We start from the raw sequence: 20,733 nt of genomic DNA on the forward strand, positions 1-20,733 counted from the left end.
AGTGAGCTCTACCTGTGACAACTGTTACTGTTAAAGCGGGATTCCACTGCCATTTTTTTTTTTTTTACCTGTGTCACTGGTGGGCAATTCCTACAGTGTCTTTGCAGCCACGATCGGCGTCTTTTTAACCCCCGGCGTGGCGATTTCATTGCTAAGGAAAACTTTAAAAAAAGCAGTCCCGCGGTTTCCATTTTCACTGTGGGCGTTTGAAGCCCACAGGCATTTACTTCCTGGATGCAATGACGCTGAGCTCCCAGAATCCACTGCTCCATCTCGCACATGCTCATTGAGTGTCCTCTTTGTTTTCCTTCCTTTTGTCTCGTGTGCTATAGTGGTAATGGCTGATAGAGCTGCCTGCCCACTTTCAAAATGGCAATTTCGGCTTGACTGTGTCCCCCACGGATTCCTGGGAAATAGCAAAAAAAGTTCCCAGGGACCATTGCGAAGCCGATAAACACGCCTACTCCCACGGGAGGAGAGCCTGGAAGTCGGCATAAACATTAAAAATAAAAGGTAAATACTGCATATTATTTTATTTCAATGGTCATAACTGCATCTATGTTCCAAAGCCATTTGAATAAGATGAACTTACAATTTTCTGTACAAAACCGCTTTATCATGTGATCTCTATGATTGGTCACAGCGATCACATAACCATGTAAACAACCTATCATAAATGGCTTTACATTAAACCGCTAGCTGTTGTGCTCTATGCTTGGCCCACAGCCATCACATGGTACCCGGCTACCTGTAACATGTGCTTAGCTGTAGCCAGTCACAGATTACAACCATAAGCGCGATGTTCATGAGTGGGTAACCCATTCATAACAGCAAAAACTTTTGTTTGTAATGTGATTATCGCTGTATTAGCAATGACTGTAAAAAAAAAATCCAATTCCCTCCACCCCACCCCACCAGAGTATTAGTGTCATTACAGTGACAATGAGCTACTCTGATGACAGAATGTAAAAAATGTAATTTAAAAATGTAAAACACTTTTTTGTTTTTCTTACTGTTAACAGTCAGTATCCCTGATCACCGGCTCACCAGTCTTATGATAAAGCTGTACTGCATTGGTGACAGTATGTATAAAATTAAATTTTATTAAATTGTGACAAAAAATTACTTCAAAACTCCTTGCATCCACATCGCTTGTGCGGATGTAGGGATACTCTATGCATGTATATACCCTGCTTACAATTCTATCCTGATGGTAACAGTGGTGCTACAGTCAAGAAGGCCATAGATGATGAAGTTTTCTTTCCTGCAACCTGAAAATCACTAAATTTCCTCACAAACACAGTCAAAATCCTTCCTGTGGAGCCATAGCCGCTGGCAATATTCATATACTATAAATCCGACATGCTGGTTGTAGCCAAGTGGAACAATGGCTCAAGTTGGGTACAATCAGCCTGCCCATAGATGGTATGAATCTCTGCTGAAGCCGAGATTTGAACCAATTATGGCCAGCTTTAATCCTTCATTCTTCTGTACAGAAGAGTTGGAGCTTCAGCTCTGCTAGGCAGATTTCATGGCAAGATAATAAAAATCTCTGATGATAAAGAATAACCAACACTGATTATCTCAAGCAATGCTTGACATCAGGAGAATCCTACTACTATTAATATCAGGCTGTTTTTATGTGCTTAATGAGACTTGCTTTGTTCTAGGAAGATAACTTCTTGTTTTATCTGTCATTACAGTGGTTGGAACTACATTTGAACCAGCAAATCCCCACATCATTACTTCTATTGTCCAGAGCTTTGTATCTCCCTGAAACACTCTCCCCAGCTGATCAGCTCAAAACAACTCTGCAGACTTTACCCGAAAGCATGGTACGTACATCATCAGCCTTTCATGTCAGCAGGGTGCATGTAGATGCTTGGAGTGCTGCTGTCAGTTCAGTCACATGACGAGAACAGGGAAGGTTCTAATAGGAGCCCAAATAACAGCACTTTGGTGATACTTTTATGTAGTTTTCACTTGGTAAAAATGAATTGCCTCAGGACTTTATATGTAAAAGGATTGCTTGTCACCCAGGGGGCTCCGAGTCTGGCCACATAAACAGTGTTGCCACCTGTACCTCCATAATTACCTACAATAAATTGCAGAGATGCCGCATGTTTGTTTATGGAGCTTCAGGATACCTTATTCTACTTGCTGCCTAGTACACACAGGCTGAATGTCGGGATACTTCGCCCGGATTAATAAAAACCTTCCGACAGTCGGCATGTGTGTATGTCAAGCCAGCAGCTGACCGGCTCCCGATCAGTGCTCTCGGCCAATGACTGAGAGTGCTGATCAGAGTGTTCTGGTGGGGGGGGCCGTCCCCCTGTCAGAACATAAAAGCTCAGTGGGGGGTTGCTGTACCAACATCGGATTGTTAGTACAGTGGCTCCAACTTGAGCTGTCAATTTTTAGTGTGTACTAGGCTTTAACAAGGTCATTAAATGGAATCTGTAAGGATGGCAATCTATTGCTGCCTTTTTTTTCCAGTTTTGCATCTGTTACCCACATGCTTAAAGTAGAATTCAAGCTTAAACCTAAATAGCCTTAAAAATATCCCCCACCCAACTCCTTTGCTGACTAACCTGTGTAAGGGCCAGTTCACACCATATGCAGTCCAGTGTGTTGTGGTTTTTTTGTTTTGTTTTTCCCCGCATCAAAAATTCATAGAAAGTACTTGTTTGTTTGTTTTTATGATTTTCAACCAGTTCAACATACTTCGCACCAGTGCTTGCCGTTCCAGAAAATTAGAATATACTGCATTTTTCCTGCACTGGAATGCTCTAAAACGCATGGAACGTACCTAAACTTACAAACGCACAGGAACGCATCAAAAAGTGCCAAACGTGCATGCATAAAAGCACCTGGAATGCATTTTGGACTGCGTTTCTATGGTGTGAACTGGCACTAAAAAATATACAGTATACTTAACCCATTTTCAGCCCAGTCCGGCCACGTGATCCCTGTGTCAGTAAGCAGCAGCTGCAGGGTAGAGGAGAGGGTGTTCGACAAAATCTGGTAAAGCCTGGAGTGTTGACTTCACCTATAGGCGTTGGTGTCCCAGCCATTGTTGACAATCCCTCTCCCCTGCAGCTGCTGCTAACTGACACAAGGGAGCTAGTTCATGTGACCGGACCAGAGTTAGCGGAAACCAGGTAAATATGTACATTTTACAAAGGTAAGTCAACCTAGCTGTGTGGTAGGGGGGAGGGGACATTTTCAATACTTGTTAGTTTTAGCGTGGAATTGCTTTAAAGTATTTAACCGATTTTTATAAGTCACTGCCAGCCCCTCTATTGGAGGCTGCCATAGCACACTATGTAAGTTGTTTTAAAAAAAAAACGAGGCTTGTAAATACTGAATTTAAGCAGTCTTCAGGCCTGTCACCGGCCTGAGCAATCTTCAACGCCAAAAAGGATCACTTCTCATATACAATCTCAATGGCCGCAAACCAACCACGGGAACTGTTTAATCTTGTCAATCAATCAATGAATCCGGTGTGCCTAGAACCCCCAAAAAATGAATCCCAGGATTACTGTGACAAACTGTCGGATTTTTGAATCGATAAAGTCAAAACCATCAGGGAAACAATTTTTCAGAAGAAAACATCCAACCTCAGCCAGGAAATACATAAAGAGGATGTCTGCGCCAATATTCCGTAACCGCCGAAATTTTCACTATCCCCAATTACCGCAGACACCACAAAAAACATCATTAATAAACTTTGTGACAGTACCTCAGCAATTGACATCTTCCCCACAAAACTACTGAAAGAATGCTCAGACATCGTGGCTCCAACCATAACCCACCTCAAAAAACCGATCATTCCACGAAGGGATTGTTCCCAGCATCCTCAAACAAGGCATCAAACTTCTACTCAAGAAACCAAACCTGGACCCACAGGACCCAAACAACCGTAGGCCAATTACAAGCCTCAACACCATTTCTAAGATCATGGAGAAAGCAGTAGTACATCAGCTACAACTCCACCTGGATACTCACAAACTCCTGGACCCGCTGCAATCAGGCCTCCGCCCGGGTCATGGAACAGAAACAGCTCTCAAGATTTGGGATGACGCCCTCGAAGCAGCAGATGACGGAGAGCCGTGTCTCCTCATACTGTTAGACCTAAGCGCAGCGTTTGATACAGTAGATCACAATACTCTACTCGTCCGCCTCACCGAAGTAGCCGGAGTCCAAGACGTAGATCTCCATTGGTTCGCGTCCTTCCTAGGAAATCATTCACAGACAGTGAAACTAGGAAAATTCCTCTCTGAATTTTCGGGCAGTCACCTGCGGAGTCCCTCAAGGATCTCCTTTGTCACCCGTTCTCTTCAACATTTACATTCGCCCACTCCTCCAAATCATCAGATGCTCAGATCTCTGCTTCCACTCTTACACTGACGACATGCAACTTTATTTCCGTATCAATGGAAAAAAAGATCACCAACAACAACATGAAAACTGCCTCAAATCAATAGAGGACTGGATGACCACTAACTCCCTCCAACTCAACGAATCAAAGACAGAGCTTCTTATCTTGCACCCAAATCATAATCCCGTAACCAAAACCATCTGGTCTTTGGGCAGATCATCTCCCCAAAGACCAAAGACAAGAGTCTTGGGGTTATTTTAGACGCACAAATGTCAATGGATGCGCAAATGGGAGCAGTAGTCAGTGGATCTGTAGTTGGAATAATCGTTAATTCACAACTGGACTACACAAACTCGCTTTACATAGGATTACCACAATATCAACTTGCGCGATTACAACTGATCCAAAACACAGCGGCAAGGCTGATAACAGGGAAAAAAAACTGGGAATCCATCTCTCCTTCGCTGAGGAGCTTACATTGGCTAACCGTAAAATATCGGATCACGTTCAAGACCCTTTGCCTCACCCACAAATGCGTGCATAGAGAAGCTCCGCAATACCTAATGGAGAAAATAAATCCTTACACCCCAAACCGCAGTCTTCGATCAGCCAACAAAAACCTCCTCCTCGTGCCCAAAGCCCGGTATAAATCCAAGGGAGATCAGAGATTCGCTGTCCAAGGGCCTCGGCTATGGAATGCTCTACCAATCAACATCCGCCTAGAAGAAAATCACCTGGCTTTTAGGAAAAAAGTCAAGACCTTCCTCTTCTAGCTGATGATCAAAGCTTGTCACAGCGCCTTGAGGCGATTCAGTTCGCATTGTGCGCTATACAAGTATTTCATTCATTCACCTGACTCGCAGTCGATTTACTGCTCTGATGGATGGCTTCTGGGGCGATGACGTGGCCACTCGTCTCCTCCCGCAGAAGCGCTGTCTCGTAGATGTAAAGCAGCTGCGAGTCACGTGACTGGCCTAAAGACAGCTCAAAATCTGTATTTACAATGCTCCTTTTCTTTTTTTTTTTAAAACAACGTGCATAGTGTGTGTGTGTGTGTGTGTGCGTGTGTGTGTATAAAAAAAAAATTTGAGCCAATAAGTGTTCAGACTTCACTGTCTCCATGCTTGTTTTAAATTAAGTGGTTCTAAAGGTAGCAGGTTTTTCTTTTCCCCCTAATGCAGAAAGTGTACCAAGATAAAAAACGTTCTGTGTACAATCCCCCCAAAATACTCCCCTGAGCCCGATCTCAATCCAGTGATGTGCATGAGAGCAGAGGCTCCCTCATTGGCTCACACAAAACGGGGAGGGGGCGAGCCCCGCTCTGTGTCCCTTATGGAAACGGAGCGGGGCTGAGGAATGAGCATTAAGGAGTGCCCTCATCGCAAGCTGCTTGCTATAGGGGAACTCTGCGAGGAGGATCAGGGTTGGTCTGTGCAAATCCATTCCACAGAGCGAGCAAGTATAACATGTTTGATATAAAAAAAAAAAAAAAAAAAAATGTAAACCTTTTTTCAGTCATTTGAACAAGTACTTTAGCATGTATGAGGATAGCAGTGCTGAAGTTTGCGGTTTTTAAAGCTAGCCAACAATGGCTTCTCCTAAGATATCTTCTTGACAGATTCCCTTTAAAGAGACATGCTCAGTAAAAAGCCACATGTAGCCTTTCTATTGGCTAGCATTAATTGAGGGCTTTAGCCTAGACTGTCAAGCTTTTGTTGTGGACTGCTTCAGATTCAGTTCTTCCCCTCCTCTGAAAGGAAGTCATGGTGTATCTTGATAAAAAAAAAATCAATGCTAAGATTTCCCAACCTGCTACCCAGCAATAATAGTCTTAAGACCAATATTGTAAAGTGTGGTTCTACTGTAATCTATAGACGCATCTAACTTGGCTATATTATGATGGACGCATTGAATAGATGTGAGGTTGGTGCTTGCCTGTCATTTCAGTTCTATAGAACATAATTAATAATGACATGTATATTGTAGTATGATGCCAAATGAGGGCTATGTTTGGCACAAAAATGTTTAAAACTATCAGCATTACACTGCAGGAGTTGACCAATTTCCAAAATCTGTAGTGAAATGACAGCTTTTCCATGTTGATGCTTCTTTCTTGATCATACTCTTGACTATCCTGTGGTTTGACTTGTTCATAGACACTGTATGGTTCTATAATGCTCTCTCTCTCTCTCTCAGGCTAAAGAGGCCCAGGTGAAGGTGGCAGAAGTAGAGGGTGAAAAGGTGGATAACAAGACCAAGCTGGAAGCCACTTTGCAAGAGGAAGAGGCGATTAGGAAGGAGAAGGAGATGGATAGGTTGGCCGAGGTTGCCAAGGAAAGCTTACAGACCGCAGCCAAGGTAAAAGCTTACTCTGCTTATTGGATTGTGAAAATCTGTGTTTGCGAGCGACTTGGACACTTAAAATAGTAGATGGGTCATGTAGAACCTCAGTGTACATTTACTGCTCACTAGATGCCTAATACAGGTTTTTATCTATCAGCGGGCTTTAAGATCTAGCATATGTTGAAGTGAGGGCTACTTGTATACACTGTATGTAAACACAACCACAACACTCTTAGTCTTTAACCACTACAGATCCGCGCTATTGCCAAATGACGGCATCAGCGCGGACCTACATTTCCGGGACTACGTCTATTGACGTCGTCCCGGATACGAGCGGCCTGCGCGCCCCCTGAGGGGCGCGCGCGGCGCGCTCTGTGATCGGCGAGTCCGTGAGACTCGCCTGATCACCGATCCGTGCAAGGGGTCGATCCCGACCCCTTATCACGTGATCAGCTGTCAGCCAATGACAGCTGATCATGTGATAGAACGGAGCCGGTAATCGGCTATTATTCCTCCTCACGCTGACAGCGCGAGGAGAGAAAAAAAAAGCCGATCACCGGCGGCCGTGATCGGGACATCAGTCCCGATCACGGCCAGCAATACAGCTGACCACCTGCCCCCTGCCAGTGCCCACCGCCGTGCCATCCTGAATAAAAGTGCCCCCCATCAGTGCCCATAGTGCCACCTACAGTGCCACCCACAATGCCACCAACAGTGCCACCCACAGTGCCCACAATCTGCCTCAAAGGTGCTGCGACCCAGTGCCGCCCATCAGTGCCCAGCAGTGCCGCCCATCAGTGCCCAGCAGTGCCACCTATCAGAGCCACCTATCAGAGCCACCTATCAGTGCCCATCAGTCCCATCTATCAGTGGTACCTATCAGTGCCCATCCGTGCCACCCATCCGTGCCACTTATCCATGCCATCTTATCTGTGCCCATCTTTGCCCATCAGTGCCGCCTTATCTGTGCCCATCGGTGCCGCCTTAACTATGCCTATCAGTGCCCACCAGTGCAGCCCATCAGTGCCCACCAATGCAGCCATCAGTGCCGCCTAATCAGCGCACTTCAATGAAGGAGAAAAATGACCCGTTTGCAAAATTTTATAACAAACTATTAAAACATGATTTATTATTTTTTATTTTTTTGTTTGTTTAGCAAAAAATAAAACTCCGAGCTGTAACTAAATACCACCAAAAGAAAGCTCTATTTGTGGGAAAAAAATGATAAAAATTTCATTTGGGTACAGTGTTGTATGCCCGCGCAATTGTCATTCAAAGTGCATCAGCGCTGAAAGCTGAAAATTGGTCTGGGACTGAGGGGGGTTTAAGTGCCCAGTAAGCAAGTGGTTAAAGAGGGATTCCACCAAAAAAAAAAAATATTAAAAGCCAGCAGCTATAAATACTACAGCTGCTGACTTTTAATAAATGGACACTCACCTGTCCTGGGTTCCAGCGATGCCGAGGCCGATCGATCGCTCAGCCCTCGGCTGCTGCCGCCACCATTCTAGGTGAGGGAATCAGGAAGTGAAGTGAATCGGCTTCACTTCCCGGTTCCCTAATGCGCATGCGCGAGTCGCGCAGCGCAATAGGAATTCTCCGCGCTGTCTCTGAGACCCGTGTGTGTCCTAGCAGACAGCGCGGCAGGACAGGAAATGGCGTAGACTCCCACGGGAGTCTATGCTCGGAAGTGGGAGTAAATACCTGTCTTTGACGGGTATCTCCACCCCCCTCCCCCCTGAAAGGTGCCAATTGTGACACCGGAGGGGGGGAGGGATCCGATCAGCGGAGGTTCCACTTTAGGGTGGAACCCCGTTTTAACATTTCAGGTAATTTCAGCTTATTTCCACTTTTTTTTTTATTTTATTTATCTATAGCTTTAATTGGGCACTTCAGCTGCGGAAGGTTTACCGGCCACTTTTTGCGGCACTGTTACATTTAGCTGACAATTGCGCGGTTGTGCGACGCTGTACTTAAACTTTATCCTTTTGTTTTTTTTCCCCCACAAATAGAGCTTTGTTTTTGGAGGTATTTCATCACCTCTGCATTTTTTTTATTATTTTTTTTTTTTTATGCGCTATAAACAAAAAAAAAAATTGACCGTTTTGAAAAAAATATTTTTTACATTCTGCTATAAAACATACCCAATAATAAAAAATAAAAAAAATCTAATTTGTTGAACAGTTTAGGCCAATGTGTATTCAGCTACATATTTTTGGTAGAAATTTTTTTTTATGACCGAAAATTTTAAAAGTAAAAAATGCACAGGGGAGATTAACAAAAATTCCTTTTTTTTTGTTTATGTAACTGAACACTTCTGATCTGTCATACATGCAGCAGGATAGCATGAGAAGGCTACATTCCTCAGGAGAAAAAGGATCGATCCTGAGGGTGGAGCTTCGCAGTGATTTTGTGCCATCACACTGGCACCAAAGTTTACGTCCCCCCCCCCATGAATTGTGTTTAAATCTGTACTAGTGTGAATAAATCTATTGGTTTGAATTGGAACACGGATACTATTTATTTTGTATAGACTGATGGGGTAGTTGATGATGATCATGATTTTTTTTTTCAGGCGGAGGCACAGGCAGCTGCTGAACTGGAACCTACACAGACGGCTTCAGCATCCGGGCCAGAAGTGGCACCAAGTGCAGCTGACCAAGCTGAAGTGTTAATGGATGCTGCTCCAGTGTTGGAGGGCATTAAGGTACCCATTATTTCTGAAACTTGCATATTCTGTAGCCCATCTTAATGGCGTTTCCTCTGTAGAATTTTTATATGCCTATTTCTTGCTCTCATTGCCGACCTCTTTTCTAAAAATGCTACTTGCCTGGTATTCATACTGACCCAATTTTGTTTATTTTTTTTGGACACTGAGCCAAGTATGCAGAGCAGGACTTCACTTGTTGCTTGGCTGTTCTGGGTCAGAAGCTCAGCAAGTATTGATGTTAATGACATTCAGACAAATGTCTTTCTTAAAATAAGTTCAACGTTGCCTCCATATTTCTCTTGGTAGCAGTTTCCTTTTAAAGGGAGCCTGTATTTCTCTTTAAATCCCCAGAAGGTTTTACCCCCTTAATGACCTGGCTGTCTTTTGCGATACAGCACTGCGTTACTTTAACTGACAATTGGGGGGTCATGTAACGCTTTACCCAAATAAAATTGATGTCCATTTTTTTTCCCCACAAATCGAGCTTTGTTTTGGTGGTATTTGATCACCTCCTTTTTTTTTTTTTTTTTTTTTTTTTTTTTTTTTGCGTTGTAAACAAAAAAGCATACATTTTGAAGAAGAAAAAAACCCAATATTTTTTACTTTCTGCTTTAAAACCTACCCAATAAAAAGTAAAAAAAACAAATTTCTTCATCAGTTTAGGCCAATGTGTATTCTGCTACATATTTTTGGTAAAAAAACAATCCCAAAACATGTATATTGTTTGGTTTGCGCAAAAGTTAGTGTCTACAAACTATGGTATATTTTAATGGCTTGTTTTTCTTTTACTAGTAATGGCGTCGATCGGCGATTGTTAGCGGGATTGTGGCAGACAGATCAGACACCTAACTGACACTTTTGGGACTTTTTTGGGAACCAGTGACTTTACAGTGATCAGTGCTAAAAACATGCACTGTTACTTTACTAATGACATTGGCAGGGAAGGGGTTAACATCAGGAGCGATCAAACGGTTAAGTATGTCCCTAGGGGGTGTTTGCTAACACTGTGGGGGATGGTCTGACTGGATTAAGACAGTCAGTTTGGCAGGAACACAAGATCTTTATCTTCCCTGGCAGAACAGCAATCTGTCTTGTTTACATAGGCGGATCGCCGTTCTGCCTCTTTGGGGAACCATCGCGGTTGGCTGACAGACATCGGGCCCACCGGACCTGCTGATTAGCTCTCCCTTTGTCCATTCAGCACGCCCTCATGCACCCCCAGTGTCTATTGCACAGAATGACGTACAGGTACATTGTTTGTTGCAATAGAGCTGACCTCCCGCAGTAAATCTGTGGTAGGCGTTCGCCAAGTGGTTAGTGGTTTTCACTTTCCTTCACCACCACATTTACCTACCTGAGCCCTCTCAACTATTCGGCTATCGGGAGCATGTGACATGCTCTTCTATACAAGCAGTGCTGAGTGTACTTTCACATTGAGGTTAATCGCCCTCTGACAATTTAGTGGGGTAAGGGGAGTATGGATGGACAGTGGAAGGATGTAGCGATCAGTCCTCCTCCTTTTTATACCTGATTATGAGTCACTTTTCTAAACGGCACATCACAGAGAAAATGATTTCTATCGATTTTTGTGACCGCTCACCCTGTTTAATAGAAAACGTAAGCCGTATGACCACCAAACATTTTTACTGCTATCCATGGCTCTGATATAAAGATATATCCTCACTTCCTGTTCTGCTGAAAACTCTTAGCCAGATGAGAAGTGAGTATAAATAATAAACAGAAAGGCAAGAATAGAAATGCTTTTCTTTAACCGCTTATCCATCGTATAACGTATATGGTCACAAGGCAAGTCTGCTGCGTCAGATCTGTGATTTTACACAGCAGATACTGATCGTCCGGAGCGCACACGGGACCAGTGTTAATTTTGTCTAAAATACGACTATAACTAAAATTACATTTTAGTCAAAAGACTATGATTAAATTTATGAATAAAAGTGGTGTTGTGCTCCGGCTAAATAAATGTGATATACTAAAATAAACTAGCTAATACCTTAGTAGCAGCAGGAAAGTAAGAGATAAATGTTAAACTACGTGTTTAAATAAACTCAGACAATGTGCGTAACCTCTTGGGTGCAATACATCGAATAGTGCTTTTGACAAAAAAAAAACAAAAAAAAAAAAAAACTTAAATCAGGTGATGTACAAAATCCTCCATATAGAATCCAAAATATCAGTGAATCAACGTGCAATCCACATAAATTAGTAAATTATACAGTGTAAAAAATACCTATATTAGTAGAAATAATGCTAAAAATAACGAATGAGATTTATAAGTGCTAGAAGTGCAACTTGAGGGGGTGCAGTGAACAATGGTGATAAATCAAAAAAATGCACAAAGTGCTAATAATAATATTTGGACTCCAAACACAGTGAAGATGTGCTCTAAAACACGGCTCCAATGTAGCTATTAACATAAAAGTTCACTATAATCATGCAAAAAAATGTCCATTCAGTGATAAGCAGAGCGATATCCTGCGTGCCCGGAGAAAAACGGGGAGTAAGTTCCACCAGTGCTCCTGTGCGTATTGTATCCTCACAATAGGTGCAGTAATTACCTTACCTTACTGCTGTAAGGTAAACAGCATTCCCAAAACAACACTTGTTATCCGCTGGTGTGGGTTCAATAAATAGCACAACTCTGGACACTCATTCCACCGTAGGCACGATGTATCATGCAGAGAAAACAAGGGGAACACTCCAATGGTGAAGTACGTATTCACAATTTTATTTAGATACAAAACGAAGCTTGGGTACTCACATTTAAAACGAATAAAAATAAGCACAGTAAAAACGCCACGTTCGTACTTCCGGACGTCACTTCCGGTGTCCTCACTAACCAATTGCGTTCCTACGCGTATCGTCATGTGACTTCATCAGGGAAGTCACATGACGATACGCGTAGGAACGCAATTGGTTAGTGAGGACACCGGAAGTGACGTCCGGAAGTACGAACGTGGCGTTTTTACTGTGCTTATTTTTATTCGTTTTAAATGTGAGTACCCAAGCTTCGTTTTGTATCTAAATAAAATTGTGAATACGTACTTCACCATTGGAGTGTTCCCCTTGTTTTCTCTGCATGATACATCGTGCCTACGGTGGAATGAGTGTCCAGAGTTGTGCTATTTATTGAACCCACACCAGCGGATAACAAGTGTTGTTTTGGGAATGCTGTTTACCTTACAGCAGTAAGGTAAGGTAATTACTGCACCTATTGTGAGGATACAATACGCACAGGAGCACTGGTGGAACTTACTCCCCGTTTTTCTCCGGGCACGCAGGATATCGCTCTGCTTATCACTGAATGGACATTTTTTTGCATGATTATAGTGAACTTTTATGTTAATAGCTACATTGGAGCCGTGTTTTAGAGCACATCTTCACTGTGTTTGGAGTCCAAATATTATTATTAGCACTTTGTGCATTTTTTTGATTTATCACCATTGTTCACTGCACCCCCTCAAGTTGCACTTCTAGCACTTATAAATCTCATTCGTTATTTTTAGCATTATTTCTACTAATATAGGTATTTTTTACACTGTATAATTTACTAATTTATGTGGATTGCACGTTGATTCACTGATATTTTGGATTCTATATGGAGGATTTTGTACATCACCTGATTTAAGTTTTTTTTTTTTGTCAAAAGCACTATTTGATGTATTGCACCCAAGAGGTTACGCACATTGTCTGTCTGAGTTTATTTAAACACGTAGTTTAACATTTATCTTACTTTCCTGCTGCTACTAAGGTATTAGCTAGTTTATTTTAGTATTTTACATTTATTTAGCCGGAGCGCAACACCACTTTTATTCATTATCACTTACTTTGGGGAGGGTTAGTACCCCTGCCGGTGTTTTGCTGCAACCACAATTTTCTTTTGTAGGGCACATAGGTTGGCGCGAGAATATCTTTACTCCCATTCATGATTACATTTATATCACAACAGCTAAATCTGTGTCTGTAGTGCATATTCAAACTTTAAAAGTTTTTTTTTTTTTTTTTTTTTTTTTTTTTTCTATGTGGATGCAGCATCAGAAAGATGCTGCAGCTGTCCCCCACCATCTCGAGCCACCAAACATTGTCAATGGCTCTGTTTTCACAGATCCCCGAGAGGAGAGCTGCTGCCTGTCAGTCATCGTCTCTCCTCTCTGCTTCTCCACGCTCACTGGAGTGCTGAGCTGTGGAGGGGTGGGGAGCAGCCGTCTCAGCGGCTCACTGAGACTGCCATCAATCAAAGCAGCTGGCGGATCCAGATTTGGGAAGTCAGGATGATGCGCTGCCTCGTCTGATTGAAGTGACGTCAGCGGAGAGCAAACTTTAGACTGTTCTCCACTGAAAACAGGTCACGGGAGTGCAAAACAAATCGCACTCCAGTGACCGAGGAAATTCCCAGCCTACAAAGGTCAGGCTGTACTTCTCCTTTTTAATACCATAAATAATGTTATTAGATTTTTACTGTTTGGCTTTTCTCAAGCTATAATGCATTTAAATTGAACTAAACCAGTTAGATTTTAGTGGACTAAAATGTACTGGAGATTTTAGTTGACTAAAATAAATCTAAAATGGCATTTTAGTCAAGACTATAAATTGAAATTTGTCAAAATTAACACTACACATTACAGGGCTCTGCTATGTAAATGCAGAACTCTGTCCTGTCAGCGGGGACAGAGTACACACTGTACTCCTAAACATTTTTCTAGGCTGACGTTTAACCCTTTGATCTTCATAAGGATTAAAGCTTTGCCCTTCTGTCACTTAAAAATAACCATGACCTAGTGATAAAACCAGCAGATGAGGGAGGTGGAATGGTGATCCTAGAGAAAACCGACTACATGAAGGCAGACCAAGATACTTATACAAATCTGCAAAGAGATCCCTCTGCCTCATTTGGTGAAGACCTTCAAACACTTGTCAACAAGGCCAGCACGGATGGTATCCTGAACAAGAAAGAAAAAGCCTTCCTTCTCCGATTTCTACCAGATACAACCACCGGGCCTGTACCAATACATTGATCAGTTTCTCCAATCGTTCAAGAACTACCCTCCTATATCTGTGATTCATCATACCTCCTAGAAATTTTGGCTAACTACTCCTGGGAATCTTCTTAGTTGGCTTTCACTGTATGTCTCTTCTCTTTTTATACTTCCATCCCTCGTCCACCTTTAAAGAAGTTGAGCACTTTCTATCACAACGTTCCCAGGTTAATCATAAGCAAGCTGCTGTGATTTCAGAAGCCATCAAATTTTGCCTAGGAACATGCTTTTTTTTTTTTTTCAATTCGGTCATTTTTACCTACAAACCAAAAGCACCACCATGGGTGCTTGTTTTGCCCCTAGTTACGCTAACCTGATGATGGGATTGTGGGAACAACAACATATTTATCATCATAACCCTTTTGCTAAATACATATCTATTTTTTTGGAAGGTACATAGAGGATATCGTGCTCCTCTGCATTGGCCCCGCTTCGTCTGTTACAGAATTTGTTGAATATTGCAACAATAACGACTATTGCCTATCCTTCACCTATGTCCTCGATAAAGACTTTTTTTAATCTTAAACCCCTGTTCCTTGGCCTGCTTGGGATGTTCCAGTGTCAAAAAAAAAAATCTCTCTGCTCTTTTGTGCAACATGGACAAAAATCCTTCATAACCAATGGAAAAACCTACCCCATCTCCAGTTTCTACCGTTGGTCCACTGACTACATGATCTACTGTCTACAATGCCCTTGCCAATTACTATATGTGGGGCACACTATTTGAAAGCAAGATTTGGCGAGCATGGTCGCGCTATAGAAGAAGGAAAAACCAACTATAGTGTCCCTAGACACCTCAAAGATGCCCATGGCAAATTCACCAAGATACTACAAGTTTGGATCATTGAAAGCATCTCTGCTAACTTTACCGCGGCCGAATGTTTTACGAAACTGTGTGAGAGACCTACTGCATTTTCTTTTTTTCCCTAAACACCCTGACTCCTCATGGACTCAACGAGGAAATATAATTAAACACTGTAATTTAAATCTCTCTTCAAATCATGACCAGCATGAATTTAGCATTCATAAACATCCACAAATCATGCGTCCTTGCAACTATATACACCTCCCAAGTTTCTCATCTGAGAAAATCCACCTTCTACTTTTCGCTGCACGTCCACTATTTGTTAGAGCAACTATAGACCTCCTTCGATATCAACCTGATTCCCCACACATATGCGTTTACACATGACTTAAGATCCATTCCAAAGGAACCCTTGGGGCATTCCATTTTTGAGTCTTTACATACATAGTTTACATGCGTTTATGTACGGGTTTTGACATGCGTTTTTATGCATGGTTCTTCACATGTGTTTACATCTTCTTTGTTGAAAAAAAATAAAAAATGTTTCTATTTTTATTATAACTTCTCACATGCCTCTTATATGCTGTTTTAATCCTTTCACTGCATCTTATGTTTTTCGTCCTTTTTTTGGATCTACTTGGACTCGTCTAAATTAAAGTTTTTCGATTAATTACATTTTTTTTTCCCAATCCATTTTATTATTTCTCCTAAAACTTGTTCATTAGTTGTATTGTTTTATATTTTATGATCCACTTCGTGTGTGTGTGTGTGTGTGTGTGTGTGTGTGTATGTGTGTGTATATATATATATATATATAAATAATATACACACCTCCATTTCTACTGCATGGTGGAGTCCCCTTTCATTTTTGGGTGATATCTGACCATTATTTGTAAATTTTTGTATGATCGAGCCAATCCAGCCATCCGCTCTACATCTCTCCTCCACCATATTGGCCATCTTAGAGCTGCCACCCCAGAACCGCTTGCCTTCTGGTAAGCGTGCAATTTGGTGTTCGGTGCACAAGTGGTGGTGGTGCAATACGCATTAACCCCAGGATCTCCTCTATTCATGCTCTTATGTGTGACTTATAGGACTATATATATATATTTAATTTTATTCACTGTTCATTGGGCTTCTCATCATTTTGTTCATCACACTTATGATCCATTTTTTTGGAACAGACCTATAACAATTTACACTTATTTTTGGATCATTATTTTTGTGTTTCACTTAGTAATTCTTGTCATTTCGTATTCAGTTTGACATGCAGCTGTATAGCGTGGCTACATTTTTCTTACTATATAACGCCCTCTGGAGTGTTTATCCAGTTAATAGTTGGGGTAACATCCCTTTTTTTTTATTTTATTTTTTTTTTTGAATAGAACAACTTCTAGATTTATACACTCCTCATTGATGGGATCATTTCCCCATCTGACAGTGTAAGCTCCGATCTGTGTAGTGATGCATACAGAGGAAGACCTGTCAGTCAAACACCAAGAGGCAATACTCCACTAAGAATCCCGCTCAGGTTCTCTTTAAATCAATTGCACTCAGGATCTCCCTTCATGCTAATGGTTTGATAAAGGGGCGAAACCGTAAACCTTTTTTTTTTTTTTTTTTTTTTTTTTTTTGTAGAATTTTATTTATTTTCATACACAACAAACAATAAAGAAAAACAAAACAACGCAAAAACAGAAAACTGTATATGGCGTGAACATCGCTCAAACCATTGCACAATCTGGTAATCTGGTATACATGTAATGGATATGTGACACATTAAAGGTTAAATGTCTATTCTGCTTAATTGGAACTGATCAATGAACAAAGGGCTCCATTTAGTCTTTCAAGGAGACGGTGGTATGGTACTTTCGGAGCATACCCAAGAGCCCTAAATCTTAAGGAATTTTTTTGGGCATCCTCTGGCTTCATACGTCAACTTATATAATGGTAATGCATGGTTAACGGTAGTGATCCAAAAGCTATAGTGGGTGAGGATTGAGACTTCCAATGGATGCCGAAACCGTAACCCTGCCCACTCCCCCACCGATGTTCTGACATCATCCTCATGGACCAGCTGGGTGGACTGGACCTGGACACCATTACACTGCAAGGTAGGCTGCGTTCCAGCTCCCAGAAACACCAGAGCCTCCATCGAAACAATCGCAGACCGAAGGTTACATGCATGGAAGCCTCTTGCGTCCCAGCTTCCCCCCCGCCAACACTCCATCTTAGCTGTCCTGAAACCCTTCAGATGCTACTGCTTTGCCTCCAACACGCTCCGTTACTTGCCGCCAGCATTGGATGTCACAGATACTCCCCAACACACACTACAGCCATCTCCATTCAAGTAAGTGCATTTTTATTTTTATTTCATTTATTTTTTTATTTTTTCATTCCTCTTCATCCAAAAATGACAATTGACCTCAGATGGAGGCGCCCTCTTTGTATAAACCCTTTGATCGCCCCTGATTAACCTCTTCCCAGCCAGTCATTACAGTGACAGTGCATATTTTTAGCATGGATCACTTTAATGTCACTGGTTCCCAGTAAGTGTCCGTGTCAGAATGTGCACCACAATATTGCAGTCCTGCTATAAGTTGCTGATCGCCGTCATTGCTAGTAAAAAATAAAAATATTCCATTGATTAAATGCTATAACTTTTGTGCAAATCAATGTACGCTGGTTGGGATATACATATTGATCTAAATGTATTTCTTTTTTTTTTTGTTGTATTTGTATTACAGCAGAAAGTAATACCCCCTTTTTTTTTTTTTTTTTTTTTTGGTTTAAAAAAATGGAGATGATCAAAAGAAAAAAGGACATACATTTTATTAGTGTGCAACATTGCATGACCGCACAATTGCCAGTTTTGTGCTGAGCTCCACTGGAGCAATCCTTGCTAGGGCCAGCCATGCAGCCGGATCCATTCAAAGTGTCTTTTTGGCCGAATTGAATGGTACCTGGGCCTTGTATCCGAAGAAACAAGGTCTTTCCTGTAGCGCTTCTCATTTTAGACAGCTGGACCCCGGGATCCAGTACTTTTTGTTAAGGCCATATAGTTTTACTGGTGGAGGTGCTATTACAGGTCCAGGATTGTGGGTTTCCTCGAGGATCCCCAGCTCCTGAGGGTTTAACGGAACCCACTGTGAAGTGTGAAGACTGGGTCTGTTGGTTTACCACAGAAAACCCTGCAGCGGGAAAGTTAAATGGAGTTTTTCTAAGAAATTTTCTTATGAATGTCTCCTTTTTAATTAGTAAATGTTGTCATGCCTATCACCACTGGGGGCTGTATAGAGCACTTACGTCTCATGCTTCTCAGAGAGCCCACGATGTGTCCAGGAAACGGCAGTTTTCTCTTCAGCCGGCAGCAGACCTCTGGTAAGTCAGGGTGTTTTGCCTACTCACCAGATCCCCACCCCCCGCCCCCATGCTGTTTTTTTCTTCAGGGAAAGAGCGCTTAGCAAAAAGCGTGAACGGCATGCTGCTCAGTGGCTTCCAGGCCCCCCTCCCGCCATTTCTGTTCCCATAGGATCGGAGCCCGTTCTCGCGCCAGAAAAGCTTTCTTTTGAAAAGACAGAGGAAGGGCTGTAGTGACGGGGGGGCAGGACGGGGCTTGCCGCATAATTGGTGTCCTCCATCGACCAGTGCGGGGTATGTGTATTTTATAGGCACCATTTTTGCTGTTTCAAGCTGCGGAGGGACATGAGCAAAGGTATATATGAGGTTTGGTGACACAGGCATTGCTTTGACACATTTACTACTGCATCAGGCTGAGCATGAATACCAGCAGCAGAGCTGGACTATTGCTCAAACAATGCATTTATTTAGGGGCCCCCGAGCTCCGCATCCTCTCACAATCTCGATGAGGACGGTGCTGAGGGCGTGGTCTGGGGTGTGTGGCCACCGGCTGACTGGGCCCCGAGTGCTCTCTCTTAATACTCCATTGTGGCTCAATCCCTCCCTACCTGAATTCTACTCTATTCCGGATCCGATTGTGTGGGCGTCGAGGGGCGTTCGGTGTCTACACCACGTTTGTGAGAATGGTGCATTGCTGACATTTGACCAGCTTAAATCTAGGTTTAATTTGCCCAATGTGTACTTCTTCCGATTCCTGCAGCTTCGTCATGCGTTTGGGACTCAGTTTGGTGGTTCACCCCTGACCTTATACCAGTCTAGTATGGAGACGCTTCTACGTCAGGAGTCGCTGCTTAAACCACTGTCCATGATCTACAAGGCTTTGCAGCCCTCGGTTCATAGTGGATTGGAAAAACTTAGGGAATTCTGGGTGGAGGAGCTGCCGGGATTGGATGGGGAGGACTGGGAGGACATTTGGGACTCCCCCTTTAGACATTTGATTTCCTCAAGAGATCGGCTAATTCAATTTAAAATACTGCATAAATTTTATTACACCCCATGTAGACTTCATAGGATTTACCCTGACTCTTCGTCACAGTGCTGGCGCTGTGGAGCGGATTTGGCGGGGTACATTCATATGATTTGGGCTTGCCCCGTGGTTCAACGTTATTGGTCAAGCATACTCTTTTATTACTGAGCTGACAACGATCCCTATACCTCAGACGGCGGAGATATGTCTGCTGGGGTTGGTGGATGCTTTGGTTCCCTCGCGGGCAGTCCGCACATTGCTGGGGCTGCTACTCTACTATGCGAGGAAACTTGTTGTGCTTCGGTGGAGGGCCCCTACAGCGACCCTCACCCTGAGTGCATGGAAGTCATTAGTTAACCTTGCAATACCACTGTACAAAGAAGCATATTCCATTCGGGGTTGCCCACAGAAGTTTCAGAAGGTTTGGAATATCTGGTTGGAGTCTGAGACAACGATTGGGGAGCGGGACAGCCCTGTTGGGTTATCAACCTAATCTATCCAGTAGACAACTCCGGTAAGCTCTCTCTAGGGTAGCGTTTGGGATGCCTGAGTATCCGATTGATGCCCACTTGTAGATCTCTGTTGGTAGACTGCCTATAGTGCATCATTACGCTTAATGTTAATTACTGAGACTTGCATTGCTCCTGTCAATTTTAGCAGCAAGCTATGGGGTTTGGTTGTTGTATGTTCTTTGGGTTAGGCGGATAGTTTTTTAGGTGTTCTGCCTTACCTGTTGTGTTGTATTGTTTGAGCCGGGGAATGCCCCGAGGCTATGTTCTGTACTTTTTCTTTTAAAACGAATAAAAAGAATTTATAAAAAAAAAACAATGCATGCATTCCTTCTGGTAGTACCTCTGCTTTGTGCATTGGGCTATGGTCGGAAGGGAGGTTAAAATCGCCTCAAAAAAGGGCTCTAGAAAGACTACAGTCACTAGGGAGCCTAGACCATCTCAAAAAAGATGGCATCCTCCCCTGAGAGTAATATGGCTGGTCAGAATGAGCTATCAGGAGGGTAAAGGTTTGGAGCTGCTTTTAGCATTACAGCCCCTGTATATA

The 20,733-nt window shown here is 42.6% G+C and overlaps 1 protein-coding gene across 2 annotated transcripts in view; it reads left to right on the forward strand.

Moving 5' to 3' along the window:
* Window positions 1-20,733, forward strand: part of LETM1 (leucine zipper and EF-hand containing transmembrane protein 1) — a 79,383-nt gene that overhangs the window by 41,831 nt on the left and 16,819 nt on the right. For both annotated transcript variants that reach the window (XM_077477924.1, XM_077477925.1), the window contains exons 8-10: window positions 1,704-1,835; window positions 6,578-6,739; window positions 9,297-9,428. In XM_077477924.1, the coding sequence (XP_077334050.1) occupies window positions 1,704-1,835; window positions 6,578-6,739; window positions 9,297-9,428 (426 nt within the window). The remainder of the gene's footprint in view (window positions 1-1,703; window positions 1,836-6,577; window positions 6,740-9,296; window positions 9,429-20,733) is intronic.

The sequence above is a fragment of the Lithobates pipiens genome, unplaced genomic scaffold (genome assembly GCF_037356315.1).
Source record: "Lithobates pipiens isolate NorthernLeopardFrog02 unplaced genomic scaffold, aLitPip1_a1.2 Scaffold_13, whole genome shotgun sequence".
Taxonomy (NCBI): domain Eukaryota; kingdom Metazoa; phylum Chordata; class Amphibia; order Anura; family Ranidae; genus Lithobates; species Lithobates pipiens.